This window comes from Polistes dominula, unplaced genomic scaffold (assembly GCF_049000335.1).
Source record: "Polistes dominula isolate Pdom_NZ unplaced genomic scaffold, Pdom_raw_medaka contig_79, whole genome shotgun sequence".
Taxonomy (NCBI): domain Eukaryota; kingdom Metazoa; phylum Arthropoda; class Insecta; order Hymenoptera; family Vespidae; genus Polistes; species Polistes dominula.
Genome location: NW_028300916.1, coordinates 3,768,270 through 3,787,834, shown reverse-complemented (window position 1 = coordinate 3,787,834; position 19,565 = coordinate 3,768,270). Strand labels below are relative to the sequence as shown.

General features: G+C 30.5%; 3 protein-coding genes and 1 non-coding gene across 4 annotated transcripts in view; 2 read left to right on the top strand and 2 right to left on the bottom strand.

Moving 5' to 3' along the window:
• Window positions 1-812: 812 nt before the first annotated feature.
• On the bottom strand, window positions 813-1,950 carry Apd-2 (apidermin 2). Its single transcript, XM_089170683.1, has 3 exons — window positions 1,808-1,950; window positions 1,375-1,564; window positions 813-1,224 (listed from the first exon to the last, which is right to left on the bottom strand). Exons 1-3 carry the CDS (start codon window positions 1,817-1,819, stop codon window positions 1,175-1,177), a joined length of 252 nt encoding a protein of 83 aa, XP_089026809.1. The 5' UTR covers window positions 1,820-1,950; the 3' UTR covers window positions 813-1,174.
• A 581-nt stretch (window positions 1,951-2,531) lies between these two features.
• LOC107074266 (uncharacterized) lies at window positions 2,532-4,854 on the top strand. Its single transcript, XR_016176070.1, has 4 exons — window positions 2,532-2,543; window positions 3,864-4,026; window positions 4,119-4,490; window positions 4,568-4,854. It is a non-coding gene; the product is annotated as an uncharacterized LOC107074266 (transcript).
• An 805-nt stretch (window positions 4,855-5,659) lies between these two features.
• LOC149033091 (uncharacterized) lies at window positions 5,660-6,497 on the bottom strand. Its single transcript, XM_089170866.1, has 2 exons — window positions 6,385-6,497; window positions 5,660-6,295 (listed from the first exon to the last, which is right to left on the bottom strand). The coding sequence occupies exons 1-2, from the start codon at window positions 6,436-6,438 to the stop codon at window positions 5,777-5,779; spliced, it is 573 nt and encodes a 190-aa protein (XP_089026992.1). The 5' UTR covers window positions 6,439-6,497; the 3' UTR covers window positions 5,660-5,776.
• Window positions 6,498-14,240: 7,743 nt separating this feature from the next.
• The window catches only part of LOC107074268 (glutamate receptor ionotropic, kainate 2), a 77,179-nt gene continuing 71,854 nt past the window's right edge, over window positions 14,241-19,565 (top strand). The window contains exon 1 of the mRNA XM_089170902.1: window positions 14,241-14,548. The gene's annotated coding sequence lies outside the window, so the exon portion shown is untranslated. The remainder of the gene's footprint in view (window positions 14,549-19,565) is intronic.

Sequence of the window (19,565 nt, the reverse complement as noted above, 5' to 3'; positions counted from 1 at the left end):
ATGTGCATATTGCATCTTCACACTTTACCATTTGAAATTTTGTTCAAATTTAAACATCCTGCAAGGGATTTGTTTCTCCAGGAAATACGAGGAGGTTTTTAAACACGAAGGGTCCTTTCCATTCTCCTTCCATTTCTTCCTTAACACGTTCCGTGCCACGTGTACCACCGGTGGTACACTTATCATTAAACATATTTATTTAATGTACTAAAAATATATGTTTCTAATAAATTTAATTCTGTACAAAAATATTCCTATTAAAATATTATAAGCATAATATAAAATAAAGCACATAAGTTTGTTTAATTATTATATTTACAATAATTAATAATTACATGTAATGATTGATTTAGTTAAATCAAAATTAAATGGCCTGAATGACAAGTCAGGTAAAAAAAGCTTGGCACGCGGAACGTGTTAAATTTTATAAAACTAAATGTAATGAGATTTGATTTTTATTACAATCATTTATTTATATTACAAAATGAATCATATAATCAATTTTCAAAATTATTCTAAAACGTCTGAATGTTTGTTATTATTTCTCTTTTTAATTATATAAAATAAAAATTCAAATAAATCAACGTAACACAATGTTATACTTAACGTGTTACAATCTAATACCTATTTGTTTCAATATTAAATTTGTTTTAGCTAATTAAAAAGTAATATTAACAATAATTGATTTTTGTATCATCAAGAGAATTGATTTTTAGGTCAATACCGATGTAATTGAAATTATTTACAATTAAATAATGTTATTAAAATAATTTATACAGGTATTAGAACAATTAATGAAATAATCGTAGATATTTATTTAAACGTGTATTATTTTTTTATTGAGTATACAGTATTATCGAATTACATGCTGTATTAGTTGTCAAATAATTTGGACATTATCGAATAGGAAAGAGATATTTTATAAAGCGTAGTATATATATATTTTCGTATTAGATGCATTTTATAATTACAAGAATCGTAAAAGCTTGGGGCATTTTATATTGTCGAGGGAAATCATCGGTATAGTGAGGTAGAGTCTGATGACGAAGGTGAACGAGAGAGTTCAACATCGAGAAAGTCGAACGACATCGTATTCCATCGTATACATAGTGATGCGCAAGGTCCGTATAATTATTCCATGGAGATTCAACGGTGGTTAGTATCCCCCAGATGATTATCCGAGAACGGCACCATGGGCAAGTCCAGCAGCTACTACTCCAGCCACTACAAATGTCCTTTCGTTAATACCAATATCTTACGAACATTTCATGAACGAAATCATAAATAAATACAGCTATTATTATATAATATATACATTATAATTTTGATAATAAAACTAGATGAGAGTAAACAATGAAATATTTGACTATTTACCAGGAACATGAGCTGCCACTACCCCAGGTGCAACTGCAGAAACAACCGCAGCACCATGATGACCAACTACGGCTGCTGGGACAGCTGCCGGCCCAATCACTGCAGGTCCAACCAAAGGTACACCCACAACACTACGACGTTCTCTTTCCTCAAAAGCTGCCACCATCGCGAAAATAGCGAATACGACGATCTAAAAACAATACAAAATAATAATATATTCTTGCGTCCCATTCTTCTCTATAATTTGAAACGATTATTTTTATCCCATTATTTGTGTAAAAATAAAAAGTAACCAATAAGCTTTGGATATATCCCAAATGTATATTTTAAAATCGTATCCTTTAGAAACAATTTGATCTCAATCTTAAGGTACTATTTTTGCCAGTTGATTTTTATGCAATATACAAACGTCTTTCTACATAGGTATACTTACTAAAAATTTCATGGTGCTAAAGTTGTTAACTGCGACTTACTCCTGAAGTAAATGCGGTCAATCGATGAACATCATTCGACCTGCTTCGTCTTATATAGTACTCCTTCTCCCTAACTCGTAATAACGTGTCGAAGATAGAAATCAAGGTAATGCATATCATTGACTTTCCATGTGGTAGGTATGTTGTTATCGATAAGGGTGTGGCTCGACTAAGAACGATAAATCAAGAACCGTTTGTTCATGAAACGACCACCGCGTCTTGAATTCAACGTTGCTTTAGAAACTAATACGATCTTATAAGGATCATTCGAAAAGCCCTTTAGTCCTTATTCGGTTATCCATAATGCAGTTAATTCTATAACCTATTCGGAATCTTACTCTAAAGATAAATCCATATTCAAGTAAAATCAGACAATGCCGTAATAATACCGTAGGATTAAAGACTTGAAAGGAGGAATGTGATTGATTGTGACGCGTTATAATATTACGAGAACGTCTTCCTTCATTTTACATTGTCCTTCCTTTCCAAACAAATCATCGAGACGATATGATGATACAAGGTACAGTGATTTCTTTATTTCGTATCTCCTCGAGTATATATAACCGTTGCAATCTCACATGAGGAATATCAGTAACTGAGGTGTAATCAAACGTTAACGTAGTGAAGTATCGACAAATTCTTTCAAGAAGATTTAGAACAGAAAACCAACAAATAATAACAACGATGAAGTTATCGGTAAGAAGAATAGAGGAAAACTTTAATCGTACTTCGTCAACTAAACTAAAGGAAAAAAATAAATAAATAAATTAAAGAAAATAAAGGTAGGGAGAACGTTGCGAGATAAGGGAATTCACGTTGGTGGACGAATAACGTTTGAATCTTGCCAGATGAGAAAAGTTTAATTCGTTTGTTCGTAGTAACGCAATGGTCGGTGTCGTCGATGAAATACGAGCGACAAAGTATCGAACTATCTCGTCTTCGTGTACGTTCAAACTAGAATTACTTATTTCTTCGTTCGATACGTCCCTTAGTAAAGTATCTTTCTCAAGCATCAAGTACTATCGTATTATACGTATACCTTTGCGGATACTTGCTACCTAGTCCTCCAAAGGTTCTTTATCGAACATCCTTCTCGATAGTTAACAGACAAAATTTATGTTCTTCCTTGTTTCGAACCTTTTCTTTCCTCTCGAGTTACTATTTCCAGAGATATCGATTTTTCCAAGAAGTAAATCACCAATTACCTAGACTCTTACAACTCTTACTCGATATCCAGCTTATATATTATTATAGTTTTATATCAACTAAATGATAAAGTTTTATCATTTTTTAATAATTAATTACAATTTATAATTGATGATTATTTATTATTGAGAAATCTAAATCAAATCTTAGTAACGTTATGCGTTACGAGTTATATACGTGTTATATAAAAACGTTACGTTGAAAATTGCACCGCGGAAGTCGCGTAATCATCGCACGTTTCTCCGATACGTTCTCTACGTGGATATTTGTTCTTTGTCGAAAGAAAATTAATTGATTTATTATGTGTTCGAATTTTATTGTATATATCTCGTACGTTCTTATGTAAAAAAAAAAAAAGAAATAAAAAAAAATAAAGAAAAATAAAAACTATCTCAATGATTTCAAAATATTTTGTTAAAATATTCTTACGTATTATTCATCAATGAAAATATGCAAATTGCAAGCGTAGATGATGCACTACTCCCTCTATGCATTTCTATATATATGCACGTTTAAACTTTATAACTACGAGTATTTACCTTTTGCATATTGTTATATCCATTCAGACCTGATGCAACGATATCCGAAGGTCGGATATTGTTCTCGAATCATGAAACGTGCTGACGCGAGACACGACAATAAACCCGTAGCGGAAATGTAAGATGATTCGTTAGATAATTTGCAGTACATTATACCATAAATGCATAGCAATACATTTCTACGAATCGCATTATCCATTTTGATTTAATAACTCTCGTAATATAATATATTAAAATTATTATTGTTAATAATATTTAACTTCATTTTCAGATCTTAACATTCACGTTATTCTCTTTTGCTCGTGGAAATATTTGGCCTAATCAAGAAAGAGAATATGTTACTGAAAATCCATATAATATTTTCCAAGATTCATCGGTTGGTCCATCGAACATTCCTATTTTATCAACGTCAATTCTTCCACCCTTGAAAAAAGGTATATTTCAATTTCAAATATCATTATTAAATAAATGATTTGTTATATAAATAAAAAGAAAAAACATATATATTTTTCATTATCTTTCGTAGATTCTATTTCCTGGGTAGAATTTGCACGTAATAACGAAGGATCTACGAAGAAATCTTCTTTGATCGTAGTCAATCCTACGGAAGCAACTTTCTCTGAACCAATAGGAGTAAATAAAATTGATCGATACAGTACATCATTGACATCACCTATTGAGATAATTTCACCAGAGACAAGAAGAACACCCGTGTTAGAATCGGTAATCAATCAAAGAACGATAACGGTAGCTCCCGATGGAAATGCAAATATAATTGGTATCGAAAGGAACGGTGAAATTGCATCAGACGATAGATCGAAGAAACTATTTCTATGCGGATCTCTACGGAACGAGTTGATCGTGAGCAGACCTGGAAGTGGCTCGGTGTTTATCAAAGGTGAATTTTCCTCCCAAGTTATTACAGTTGCGCAATGAAATTCTCTAGTTAGTTTCTATCTCGGAATTCTATTTCAGGTGCATCGAGAGTTGCCATAATCGATGATGACGCTCAAAATTCTGTTATCGTCTGTCCACCGAGTACGAGTTTGATACCACCATCGTTTACGGATGAAAGATTACCAATGGATTTAGAAAGGAAACCATTGACACCACGATCAGGCGTTCTTCTATCCGAACAACCTAAAACTCGTAGTTCCAACGAACGACCTTCGACAATCCTATTAAAAGATTATCTCTTACCACCTTATACCTATTGAAAAAGATATCAATGCAAATATGTTTTGCAATATATTTTTCATTGACAAACTATTCGACCTATCGAACGATATCGTTCGAAATCGTATGACTATAAAAGTAACCCGTTATATTATAAATTGTCCATTAATAATTTGTACATTGACCTTTTCCGCAAGTAAATTGATTCAACGTTGACGTTAATCAAGCAATAAAATGTTAGTAATGACGTTTTATCGGATAAACCATATATACATGCACAAAACGTTAAATAGAAAGCAGCAATCAAGGACAACTAGATTAGAATCTTATTCATTAACATCATAGTACCGTTAACCGATTAATTTCTCGAATTAATTATTATCGATAATATAATCTTTCCTATTGTATAAACCAATTGAATAATTTCATTTCATTAACAATTTTCGATTTTTCTATCGTATTTTATTTCATTTATTCATGTAATTTTCCTTTTGTTTTTCAAATCTACCAATGAAATCAGGTTAAAAGCAGCCAAAACAAGGCTTGACAATTAAGCTTGGAACTCAATTATCAGTGTATCTTTTTCTCTGGTTTTCTTTCTCTCTCTTTCTCTCTCTCTCTCTCTCTCTCGTTCTTTCTCCTTCGTAGCAAACGGACTGTGTCGAGTTGGCTCACTCTTAGGGTTCGTATTTGCCGCGCAGTTTCACGAATATTTATTCGTTTCATGCTTGAGCTTCTCTCAACGATTTTAAGTGTGGTCGTCGGCCACCAAGCCAAAACACTTTTGAACTTTGTTTCAATGCGACGTACAACGGAGGGAAATATCTATGAATGTTGTATATATATATATACATGTATACATACAAGATGTTAATGAAATTCATTGAACGCTGTATAAAAATAATATTAATTTTATTCGAATTTGTCAAAATATTACAAGTTTTTAAATCATATCATTAGCAACACATTTTTATAATAAAACATAAAAAAGATAAACCAAAGAAGCTTTCAAGCTGGAACTTTTTCGCAGGTTGCATCTGTTCCAGGATCAGTTCTAGCTTGTGGAACAATTGCAACCTGCGAAATAGTTGCTGCTTGTGGTACAGTTGCAACCTGTGGAACAACTGGAACTTGCGGAACAACTGGAACTTGCGGAACAGTTGCAACTTGCGGAACAGTTGCAACTTGTGGAATAGTTGCAACTTGCGGAACAACTTCAACCGGAGCAACACTTTGGACCGGCATTATCATCGGTGATTCGACAAGAACCGGTTCGATTACTTTATCGATAATTTCTGGAGACTTGATTCCACTGCATTGATTAAATCCATTGGAATTTAAGAGGCGTTCTAAGAGAGTATCTACTCCATTATCTGGACTAGAACGTAAATTGCCAATGCGATTTAAAATTGATTTCAATATGTTGGATGGATTTATATTTTTATCGTCCATGTGTCTGCTTAATTTGCCCAAATTTAATTTTTTTAATATTTTTCCTATTGAATGACTTCTGCGACAGACCACCATCTATGACAGACGAAATAATATTGTCATGTTAATTAATTACCTTACATTGATTTATTTCTTTTTTTTTATTTTATTAACATAATACTTACGTGCATAGATGCGAAGAGAAAAATAATCATTAATGTTACTTTCTTAGATTTCATTTTACAATTGAAAAAGATCTATCCCGTATATAACTTTTAATGCAACTCTTTAATTTCATACTCTGAAATAAATGATGTTAAACGAGTCGCTTTTATATGTATTCCCAAACACACTATACAGTAATTACAAAAATATTCGGTATTATCTTTCGAGTTTTCAAAATATCGTTGATATCAAATTTATTGTTTTCAGCACGTTCCGTCGGTTATCTTCAACCGATAAGATGTACTTTTCATTCTTCATTTACGTAAGTGAAGACCTGTCATAGTCCAAGTGCGAACAAGTTTTCAATTTCTTAAATTGTTTTAAATGTTAAACAATATTTGTGTGTAATTAAAATCAATATTATCATTTCCCTTTCCGATTATATAATTGTATATAAAGAAGAACAAGAATTTAATATCATTTATTATTACACAAAAGTGTTTGAACGAAATGAAATTAAGATTTATAATTGCGGTGAAAACATAGAAGAATTTCTTTCTTCGTGCTAGCGAAATTTAATTAAACCGTAGTTTAAATTTCTACGACTTCGGAGAATATATTTTTACTTCAGATTGAAACTAACGTTTCGAACGCGAATAATTTGATTATTTTTCGAATGATTGATTAGTTACAGAATATTAAAATTACGTACTTTTTACAAACATTTATTGTCTTTTTTTTTTTTTACCTATGCCGTGAATATAATTACAGGATAATTAGAAATTTGCAAACAAATTATTTGAAATTTTCTGATCAGTCGTTTGTAAAAGACACCTGTTAATGTTCAATTTGGAAAACGATTAATGGTCTCTGATTCGAATGAAAAATTATTTTTACACAGTTTCGTTAGTTCAACGCAATTAACCCGAAATTAATGTATCCGATATTGTATCAAATTGTAAATGAAAAACAATCTCGTTTTCATGAAAGGATAAATTATTGCATTATCGTCGTTAATTCTTTAATTTGTGCATTCAATCTTCAAGTAATATTTATTACTATAATTAAATATCATTTTTGAAATAAGCAATGATTTGTACCAGTGGTATATTACCTTACTCGATTGGAAAATTACGATAGGAACAAAAATACAGCTGTTGAATTCATTGAATCATAATTTAATAAAAATATATGAAATGTTCTAAATGAAACTCTTTGAATGAAACCACAAATAAATGCTCGATCGAATTTAATATGTGAAATTAAATCTGTATCGTTCAATACGATAAAAAACAAAAACAAAAATACAATACGTCTTTCAAAATGATTCTATACATCAAAATTAAGTATCGTTTGTATATGACAACAGTAATTTAAATTAAATAAAATTACGAATTATCTATCATATTAGTGAAAATTGTCTTTTTACTGATATAATATTATTATTATTATTATTATAATTATTAATTCGCAATATGATGTACGAGAACAGAAGATAATATAATTATCTATTTAATAATCTCTATATATAGGACAGTTCAATATTTGTCTTCATTTTTCGTAAAAAAAGGAAAAAGGATTTTAAGTGAACGAATTAATAACGATATGACATGAATAAGCGATAACTTCATTATGTACTTTCATTATCGATGCATACCGAATACGTGAAACGAATCGTAAAATTGTTTGACCCTCTTTTGAAAATGTTATTTCAGGTATTTGTTGAGTAATCTGGTACCTCTACTACTTTACATAAACGATAAAATATTCTCAAATCGATTTAAATCTCAATCAACTAATTATCGATTTTACAAATATTTTTCCAAAAATAATAATCAATCGTTATTAATTCGTTTAACACAATAATGTATTTTATTTATTCGTACGATTATAAATATCTTAACTTTTTTCATTCAATATGAAATTGTTGTTAATGTGATCTCCGAACAATTAAAAATAACAACGTATACCACTGTTTCAGTATTAATTTATTACTTTAGTATACCGATTATTACAATTAATTTAAATTAATTGATTAACCAAATCATCAATGTGTGAGTCATAACAACCCCTACGAAAATTGATCCCTCAATATTCAAATTGTTTGCTAAAGTAAACTTTATGATACATTTAATTTCATTATTATCGCGAATCCCTTTCTAGGTTATTTAAAGTTAAACTTTGGACATTTCGGAACAACCATTAGCATAACAAAAGTGTAAAAATAGGAAAGAAGAACAGTTAACTTGGTTGAAGGTTTACGGGACAAAACATGTTCTCGGTTACGCATAAACGTTGTTTCAACCATTTCAAATGATTACCATGGTTTAATGCGTTTTCACAGGAAGTCGATTCACTTTTCTTCTTTTAAAAGAATCGTAAAATCGAGCGTAACGGAAATCCGAATCAGCGGTCGCAAGTAGAGAAAAAAAAAAAAAAATACAAATGAAAATAGAAAAAAAAAGTCGGAGATAATCGTTGAAACATAGTAGGTGCATTAAAAAGGATTAAATTATTTCCGAAAGTACGGATAAACAAATATCTTACCGATTTATCCGATGGTTAATGAAATAATAATAAAAGCAAAATAAATCCTTTCCCCTACCAATAAAAAAAAAAAAAAAACCAAAAAAGTGAAAGGGAAAAACACATTAACCGTAGACAATTCGCAATGTGGTTTCAACGTTCGATAGAAAATTAAATAAAGTCATTGGAGCTTTCGGGAATGGTCGTGAACGATATAGAACGCACGTCCGGTATTTTGTGCTGGTAGGTATTATTTTCGAAGCATTTTCCCGACATTTTCCTGGCATTTTCGAGCTAGAAGCTCGATATAGTCGACGAGGGAGGAGGCAGTGCATTAGGGAAGTGAGTGCACGGAAGAGCACGGGTAACGTGGCCATGGTGCACGACCATTAAGAGAATTACCAAAGGTGCGTCGTTGCTGTTTTTTGTCGGCGTTGAACGTTGGGCAAATTGGCTCGTTTATTGCGTTTTCGTTGTCCCTCGACGTTGAATCGACATAAAGACACATGAACGTTTGATCTTCCCGTAATAATATTTTAATCATGAACTTTTACTTCTTCTTCTTCTTCTTCTTCTTTCTCTTTTATATCTTCCTTTCAATTTTTACTACTTTCTTCCAATCGATTCGATAACACGAAAATATATCGAACGAAAGTTACAAAATCGTCTTTTAGTTAATCGTCGTTTAGAAACGTAACTTGGCAGACGGGGTTATTCGTTCTCGCTATACTTGGATCGATGCCATCTTTTTTAATGTCCTTGGGCTTAAAGAGATCTTAAAAGAGGGATGGATTTCATGATGCCGAACTCGTAAAGCGAAATTCTCCGGTTGCAATTTCAACGTTACGGTATCCTTCACCAAAGAGGATTAAATCTACCCATCGAGAGATACTTATGTGTCTTTCTTTTAATCTCGCCAAGCAGGCTTCTATCTTAAAGATAGAAACGTTTTCACATACATCCAATCAACGTTTGTTACCATTTTCGCAAATGCTCTTTCAAATCATTTTAACTCATCCTTTATTTACCACCAGCATCCAGTTCCTACTCCCCCCCCTTTCATTTTTATCCCACAGCTTTTTTGTTTATCACGTTACTCAATTTATATTTATTTACTCCCCTTTACTTTTTTTATTTTATAAAAGTGTAATATACATTATATTAAAAGTACACATTAAATTTGTTACTCGTTGAAAAGTATTTACTGGTCGTGAAAATGTTACTTAACATTTACGTAACTAAACATTTCACGCGATAAACGCATATGCGTATTAATATCATTTATTTTGGTCATTATTTTTTTTTATGAAAAAACATTGCATCGTCAGGTTATACCTCATGATATATAATATAATATTTTGCTTGCATTTACGGTGAGAATAAATTTTCTACATTTTATATTGCATTAATATTATAAAAATTTGTTCGAACGTATTTAAAAAAAAGAGAGAGAAGAAGGATTATATTTTAATATTGACATTTTCGAAATAATTTATTAAATAAAAATTGTATGAAATAGTATTACAATTAAAATATCTTTAAAACTTATCCAACGTGAAACGCGAATATGATATAGCACGAAGAAAAAAAAATGTTCTCATGCAATGTACAATTACAAATCGGTGCATGTAGGAGATAGATAAAAGTGAATTTTAATTTCGTCATACAATTGACGAATGTCATTCGTATCTTTGCTAAGACAATACCTACGTGTTTTATGAAAGATCGAGCATACCGTTTATGTTCTATCATTTTTAAATAAAAAAAAAACAAACACTCAATAATATTAATTTTTATTCTTTTAACAGTAGCGAGAAAAATTAATATAAACCATATTTAAATTCTTATAAAAAAAATTTTTTTTTTATTATCAATATAGAGCGATAAAATTTACACCTATGAATGTAACAGGTTAATATTTGTACAAAAGAATTTTTATAATCCGGATGAAAATACGTAACATCTATTCGATTATAAAATCCAATTAACAAATTAAATAAAGCAATATCGAAAATGTTATAATATCACGAATCATAAAATATATTTTACTTTTCATTTCATATGATAATAATAATAATAATAATAATAATAATAATTATAATGAAATAAATCTTAGTTGTTGGATAATAAATTATAACAAACGTATACGTATTTTAATAAATATCAACGGATCGTTCCATCGGTTATTCGTATTTTTTTTAAATATTTTTTTTATTTTTTTATTCGAGTAATAAATCGATAAACGTGCCCTTTAGTCCGAGACGACAGTTATAAATTCCTCGTTCATCATTTTTGCTATCTTCATTCGTCTTCGCTTGTCTCCAAACTGAAATGGAATGAAGCTTTTAATGAAGCGAACATTAATTTCAAATTTTCTTCGTATTATAACATTAAAATAGTTTGCGTAAATGATATTCAACGATTGTTCTCAATACTAACGAATTAATCATCCTATAAGTTTATTCGTACGAATTGAAAATGAAACTGAGGATAATTGTAAATCGATAACCGACAGATATAAAATAAAATAAAAATCATTATATTATAGATTCGAGAAACTTGTAATAAAAGAGGGTTGGGGGATAAAAGAACAAAAACAAAACAAGAAGAAAGAGAGCGATAGAGAGAAATAAAAAATAAACAAAATAGAATTTGAAAAATCGAGCCAACAAATAATGGCGATCGGTGAAAAAACAAAAGCTCGGTTTATTTTGTTGTTGTGCCGGGAGCGAATGGAACGTAGCTGCGTCATACGATCGGCTAATTGCCTCCCATTTAACTGGCTTTTAACCAGCCGCTTATCGTTTGGCAACGATATTCCCAAACTCGTTTCGGAACCATTGTAGGCGTACACCTTCCCTGCCGAATGCCAACGAGAAAGTGCCTTGTAATCCAGAGTAATTTAAAGATAACGAAAAACGATACAACCCTTACAACGCATAGGTTCAATAAATTTTCCTGGAACCATCCCTAACGAGGATAACAAAAAAATCTTGAATTATCTTCTCATAAATGCGAAAGGTGCATCTTCTTTTCCAATATTTTTTACGAACAAAAATTGTTAATATCGATTATTTATCAATAAGATGAAGTATCTCAATGATTTATTTTTCAGTTCACATAAATTATAACTGGATTAGTAATAAACTTCTAATATATCATTACTATTAACTGTCATCAGTTTTAACATATTTATGGTTAGTTATAAAAATACAGAGATCAAAGTTTTCTAAGCTTCTTTCATGTTAGTAGAAAACTGTTGGAAAGGACGACTCCAACTGTCCGAGACCAAAGCTTTTCGATAAAACTTTCTCACCAACGAATACGTTAGCAAACACTTTTAATCCGCCGAGGCGTAACTTTTCATTGGCTTTCTGCGACAATGCCGAAATCGATGACAAACTCGTTCCTCCATTTCTCCATCCGAAAATAGATAACCGGCTCTTCTGAAAACGAGAACAACTTTTACCAAGTTCCAAATAGAACGTGCACGTAAGCACTTATTTACGTTCATTGAAAGAAAACTTTTCTAATCTAGCATGAAGTAGGCGCAACAAAGGCGATTATGAATTTATTTCAACGTTTCATGCTTTATTTAACAAAATATATACTTCAATTAGCGTCTCCTTACTTTCCTCCCCCCCACTGCTCCCTCAGAAAGTTCCACAAATGAATTATAATCGAATTTGGGTCGTACAAGATTTTGTAACTCGGTTTTCAACGTTGTACTAAAACACACGTGTGCACCACGTAGCACGTGCATTAAGGAATTAAGGATCTGTGTTATACACGTGTATTAACACATGACAGGAATTAAGGATCTGTGTTCTTCTTAACACACATGTACACACGGCACGTAAACCGTGTTTTTGGATTCACGAACACTTGTAAGTATGCATATACATGGGTATTATGACACGCGGATTAGTTAAAGCATGATCGTGAAATAAAATATTTGATACGAGTATATGTAAACACATTAAATTGTTGTTTATTTTTAGCTATTATCGAGATAAGATTTTTTATTTTAATATTCAACTGCTATACATGTGAAATATTAGATTTATATACGTGTAACGCATATCATCTTTATTGCAATGTACAATTTTGTGAGCAAGCAAATAATAAAACACAAAAGCAAAGAAAATCTATGATTATCTAATAGAAAGAACAACTTTAGACAAGGATTATGAACGTAATACTTTCATTCAACCTCATTCGCTTGCAAATAGAATATATTCCACAGGGATTTTTAGAAAAATAAAGGAATAAAAGTAGAAGGAAGAAAAATGGAGAAAAAGATAAAAATAGAACAAGATATTTCCTCAGGATTTACTCGGGAAAGCTTTCACAAGGTGAGCAAAAATAAAATACAAAGACCCTACTTTTAATAAGCCAGGATTATACACTAGGTCAATGGCTACATAGAAATTTAGAAATAAAGTCTTTTTAATTTCTGTTATATTTTTGAAACAATTCTATTTGCACGTTTTTAAATAAATTTTGTTTTCCAACTATAATACATTAATCAGAATTAAATTAATTAAATCTTAAGTCTCGGGAATTGATAATCGTTTATTTCCTTTAATAAATTAACTGTTATATTTGTCTATAACTTTATTAAAAAGAAAGGAATTGTAAATAATCACGAAAATAACTACTTCAATTTTTCCCGCTTGATATAACGCCATCGGTCGGAGAAAGCAGCAAACGTCAAGTTCTTTAGGAATCTCTGTTATCAACTTGGAAATAGCTTGAAATAATATCAGGGTTCGTGTCTCGACTAAAACTTTACTCCGACATCGCGAAAACGCACATGTTGTAAGACCTGTTGCTCAGCTTTTCAAGTATGCATGCAACTTTAATCTATTCTAATTCAACTCTATCATACAACATCGAAGAAAATTATTCTATTATTCACTATATTCAATTAAAATTGGAACTATCGATTATTAAGAAATTTCAATAGAATTAAAAAAAAAAATAAAATATGTCAACTGAGTTAATATTAATCTCAAATTTATTTCAAATTTATCATATAAATGAAAAGAAAATTATTTATACTTTATGTTTATACTAAATATACTACGCATACTAAAATATAAGATTGATATATTAAAACAATTAATTTGAGAATGAATTTTCATATAAATTATTTAAAAAACTGAAAAAAAGAACAAGAAAATGATGAAAAATAAAGATAAAAGATAAGAGAGATATTATATACCTTGTGTAGCACGTGGTAACAAGTAGAGCATGCGCAAACGTCGTCTGAGCACATGGCCAGCTCGAGGAGAAGTGTTAGGAAGATCGGGTAAATTCGGATAGCTTCGCGAGTCGACGACCGAAGTACCGGCAGTCGTGCGTCGGCCGCTGTCACGGTAAGGTGTGTATATATTGTGTTCGTGCGGTTATGATTCTCGAGTATCATTAGATGTTATGTTTACACGTGTTGTCACGTTAGAACGTTTTAATTACTGCCCATCTAATAAATTATATTACACTCGACTACTGCAAGGAATTTCAGCTGCATCTAAACTGCATCTAATTCTACAACTGTACGAGAGGAAGATTCAAGGAAATTCTCTACGAGCAACGTTCATCAGGAAAATAAAAAAAAAAAGGATTGACAGGAAGATAGAAAAAAAATTGTTCCAAGTAAGTGAATAAATCTTTTATATATATATATATATATTTTTTTTTTTTTTACTAACTTACATATTAATAATTTAACTTTTTTATTTGAGATCGTTAACTTGACGTACTCTTTTATTTGTTTTTTTTTCTTTCTTTTTTTTAAACTAGTTTCTAATAACTCGTGTGATAGTTTTACATTTTTTCTTTTTTGTTCTTATTATTTGGTTAATCTTGAGAGAAGAAATTTGTTATAAAAAGTACATGTTCGTCGATCACCACGTGGTATCTTTTGAAAATATATGCTAGATATATACATTTTTTATTTTGTCTTTTTTTCTTTTTTATTTCGTTAAGAATTATATAAAGAGGTCAAGTATACGACTCGAATGTCCTCCTTTTTTTATCGGGGCGAACTAGTAAGTTAGTTAGGCGAATATGGAGCACGTCGAAGGAAGGAATCGTTGACCGTTCGAAGTCTTACGATTTCAACTACGAAGCTTTTCTGTATATTTTTTTCTTTTTTTTTTTTTTTATTCTTGTTTTTTTCTTTATCTCTTTCTCTCTCCTGTTCTCTTGAATAAACGACGACGATGTTAGCGAAAACTTTTCTTCTAACGAATCGAATTTTCTTTTTTAACTTTTACACGTTGACGTTCGAACAGGCGGACCAACAACTAAAAGATCTTTACTTTTATTTTGTATTTACTTCTTAGTTCGTATTTAATTGCTTTTTTTTTTTTTTTTTTTTTTTGAAAAAGAAACTTCCAACGCGAAAGAAACATTTAATTTTTCATTTTCTTTTTTTTCTCTTTTTTTTTCTTTTTTATTAGAGGACAAAGAGAAAACGAATTACGAAAATTGTAGATAATTTTCTTCGAACGAACACACTTACCTGTAATTTAATTACGTATTATATTTAAATTTAAAATACATTATCTTGATAATTATAAAAAAAATATCGAATATAAACGACCATTGACTACTACAGAACACGTGGTACCCATCCACAATGCGAATTCAAACCGTACAAGTTTTATACGCAGTGGTAGCCATTTGTCAGAGCCTGTAATATGGGAATCTGCGAATACCATTTTCAGTTGTATATATATATATATATATATATATATACATGCATATCTATATATGCCACACATATATGCAGCTAATTTTATAATCGACCATAACTCTGTTGTAGTTGTTGTATTACTCCGACCAGCTAAAATGAATTTATGATAGATCCTTTATATAAAAAAAAAAAAAAAAAAAAAATGAAAAAACAATGGACACCAAGCTCGTAGCATAGATTTTAATTGAATTGAAAAAGAGAATACTATGTTTTCAGTTAATACACGGTTAATTAACTATTTCTATTTAGTATATGTGCAAACTACAAAATAAAAAAAAAAAAAACAGATACCTTGATTTATATTACTTTTCTTTTTCCTTTACAAGAGACACCATCCCTCTCTCCTTACAAAATATCTGAGTAATTCGATTGAAAAGCAGTTTACAACATCGTAACTATCGATAAGTCTTCTGCGTTTCACGCGGTAAACTACTTTTCACAGAAAACTAGACGTGAACTATTTGTCCCACGTGCGAGTTGAAGTACCGGCAAATTAAAGTGGAACGTGCTTTCGTGTAACGTTTTCTTTCTTTTCTTTTTCTTCTTCTTGTTATTTTTTTTTTCTTCTTTTCTTCCAAGCGCACCTGCTTTTCGTGTATCTTTTTCGAATAGGGAAGACCATTATATTTTTCGTATCCTTTTACTATCGGTAGAAGGTTAATCGTAAGAATAAAATATGGTACATCGTTTCTCATGAAAGATTTATTTATTCGCGTGCGAACGGTGCAAATAATTTTTTTTTCTTTTTTTTGGTAATGTAATATATTTAATTTTCTATTGTTTTTTTTTTTTTTTTTACACGCGTCATTTTAAAAAGATTTAAATTATATCGGATATTTTTACTTTATTCGTTATATATAACCATAATAATAATCGTGGTAACTGCGTTCGTGTCGCGTTTTAATTCCACTTTCATAAAATTACAGAGATATTTTAACGAGTTCGCGGTTAAAAAGTTTACAGAGTCATTAAACGTTATCTCCATTTACAGTTAGCAATATACTTAACTGTCTAAATTTTTATTTTTATCACGTAATAATATAACAGATCGTAAAAAAAAATGTATACATTGAAAGAAACTGAAAGAAAGAGAAGAGAGAGAGAGAGAGAGAGTGTGGTGGTTTTTTTTAAAACTCTTATTGGATGTATTACATATTTAACGAGTTTTACATAAAAGAATTATTTATAACAAAGAAAAAAAATTGTCTTAGTAGATTTTTTAACAGAGACAAAAAAAAACACTTTTATTTCATTTTTTTTTTCTTCTTTTCTTTAATGAAAGTAAATTAGTTTTTTATATTAAGCTGAAAAATTTGTTAAGTCACACAATGTAATCGATAACGAAATATCTCAAAAATGTTTTGGAAGGACGATAAATTATGAGAAGGGTTAAAAAGAATGAAGAAAAAAGTGCTAAATGAAAAATAAAATATATTCGTAAAATGGTCTTACTACTGGTGACCAATCTTTTCATTTTTCTCTTTTTTTTTTTTTTTTATCTCACCCTTTCTCTCAATATTCTATAGTTTTTTCGAGTTCCTTACTCATCCCTTTCTCTTTCTCTTTCTCGTGATTAAGGCGTTTCTATAGCCACGACGAATTATCGTCGAATAAAGCCGCTCGATTAAGGCGAGCTGCGAGCGACGGCAAACGAATCGGAAGAATTTCGTTTAACAGCTCTCGGCTCTTCTTCTTTTCAAAGGATTCTCAAGTTGGAATTCAAGAGAGCAAGACCAAAAAAAAAAAACAGAAAAATAAAAGGGAAAATATCTTTCAATGATGTTAACTGTCTCTCCCTTTTTTTCTATTTTTTTATTATTTTTTTTTTTTTTTTCTTATTAATTATAGGAAAATCGATCGTTAAAATAAATTTGATAGATATGAAAAGAATGGAAGAAATATATACTATATATATATATATATATATATCTTTTTTTATTATTATCATTTTTTACCGAACGCATATAATATTATTGACGCGAACTAAAAAAAAAAAAAAAAAAAAAAATAAGAAAAATCTCTTTATATTTCTTCCTACGCGATATATTTATACTTAGAGAGTATGCGTGTACAAATTTATGAAAGGGTACATGCCAGTTATATTACTTGTCGCAAGGAATATCAACGATATTAAAAAGCTCCTGGTTTTATTAGATTTCTTTTTTTTTTTTTTCTTTTCTTTCAACGCTTACCCGAACATTATAAATTCTTTTTCATCGTCCGATAATATAGTCGAAAGTTCTTCCTTTCTTTCTTTTTTTTCTTCCCCCCCCCCCCATTCTGTCTTTCGTTCAAATAATTTTATTATTTTTAATTATAAGAAGATCATCATCGTTTCTCCCAAAAGTAGTTTATGCAATGAGAAAACATGGAAAAATTTCAAATGAAATTTATCCAACAAGTAAAATCCAATGATCCTTCCAATGTTATCCCAAGTAAGAGAACAGATAAAACGATTTTAAATTAGAATCTTTTCATTTAAACTGTAGAATAAATGACTATGTAAGTTTCCTTTCTTATTTGATTCTTATCGTTTCGATTTTCAATGAAAAACTTTTCCCTCAATGTCGAGAAAAAGAATTGGGGGTGCAAAATAGGAAACATTCATGGTGATTGGCCAACATCCGGGGTGATTCGACGGCGATTCGATGACCGCATTGAAAACTTGTGTATACATACATATATACATACATATAGATAAATAAATAGATAGATAGATAGATAGATAGATACATTGTACATATATACTAGCTTATGTAGGAAGTCGAAGTAGGAACGAACCCTGACTCATAAACTCCAGCCAATGGATGTGCTTTGAAAACACGCGCTTTCGAAAAGTCGCCAGCCAGTCTGCGAGTTGGCACCACCACAAAATATACGACATCGAAATCTTTCCACGAGCGAACTAAAAGTCGTACCATTGTTTCTTCTGAATCGAGGCGTATACCAAAAAAGAAAACCGATTCATTCTTCCCTCTTACCGATCTACCACCCTCGTCATCACTTAAACCCTCTTTTTCCTCTCACCATTTTCACGATATTCTCCTTCACAAGACTCATGAAGGAATCACGACATTGAATTAAAGTCTCGTACACTTGCTTTTCCCAAGCTCGTTTCTCTTCTCGTCTACTTTTAATCCGAGTCATTTGATATCACGCTAGGTATACTTTATATATATACGATGATAACAAGAGTAAGGACCGAAATCAATTGTATTTTTGTTAGGAAAAACAAATCGAATAATATATAATAATTGTTAGAACAAATGTTAACCCTTTAAAGTGCTATGGACACATATATGCGTTTAGTAAAAATTACCAAATTCGTGCACACACCAATGTGTGTGTGTTAATATTAATATAAAATAATGTAATGTTTATATTAATTAATTAAATTATATTCAAAACTTTAATTATTAAATATAATTTATTATTAGAATCAAGTTAATAATAAATTATTCCTTTCCTACAAAACATTTTAGTTAAAAGTATTCACCATTCAAAGGGTTAATTGTTTTTTTTTTTTTTATTATTTAAGAAACGAAAAACCTAATAGATACTTGTAAGTTATTTTGTTAGTCGTGAAGTTTTCTTTTCTTTTCTTTTCTTTTTTTTTTTTTTCTTGCATCGAAACTCACAAACTAATTTCTTTTACAAAGAAGCCTTCAAAGCACTCACGTTTCTTTCCTTCTTTCTTTCTTTCCTTCTTTCTGTTGCTATTATCGATAGGATGTAATCGTACACTCTCTTCGTAGCTCGTTCGTGGTTTTACTTGTGTTAACTTTAAATAAAGAAAACAGGTAAGAGGTAGTATCGAAGGAGAAAGCGTCTAGACAAATTTCTGGTGTTGTATTACGAGCCAATCCATTTGCTAGATCGCTGTAGACGTATCGCAGACTATGGAAAGAGACT

Coding starts and splice junctions, on each gene's coding strand:
- Apd-2 (XM_089170683.1), bottom strand. Junction 1,225..1,374: donor AGTGGCAGCTCATGTTCCTG/GTAAATAGTCAA, acceptor GGACATTTGTAG/TGGCTGGAGTAGTAGCTGCT.
- LOC149033091 (XM_089170866.1), bottom strand. CDS start 6,438: ATGAAATCTAAGAAAGTAACATTAATGATTATTTTTCTCTTCGCATCT. Junction 6,296..6,384: donor TTCTCTTCGCATCTATGCAC/GTAAGTATTATG, acceptor CGTCTGTCATAG/ATGGTGGTCTGTCGCAGAAG.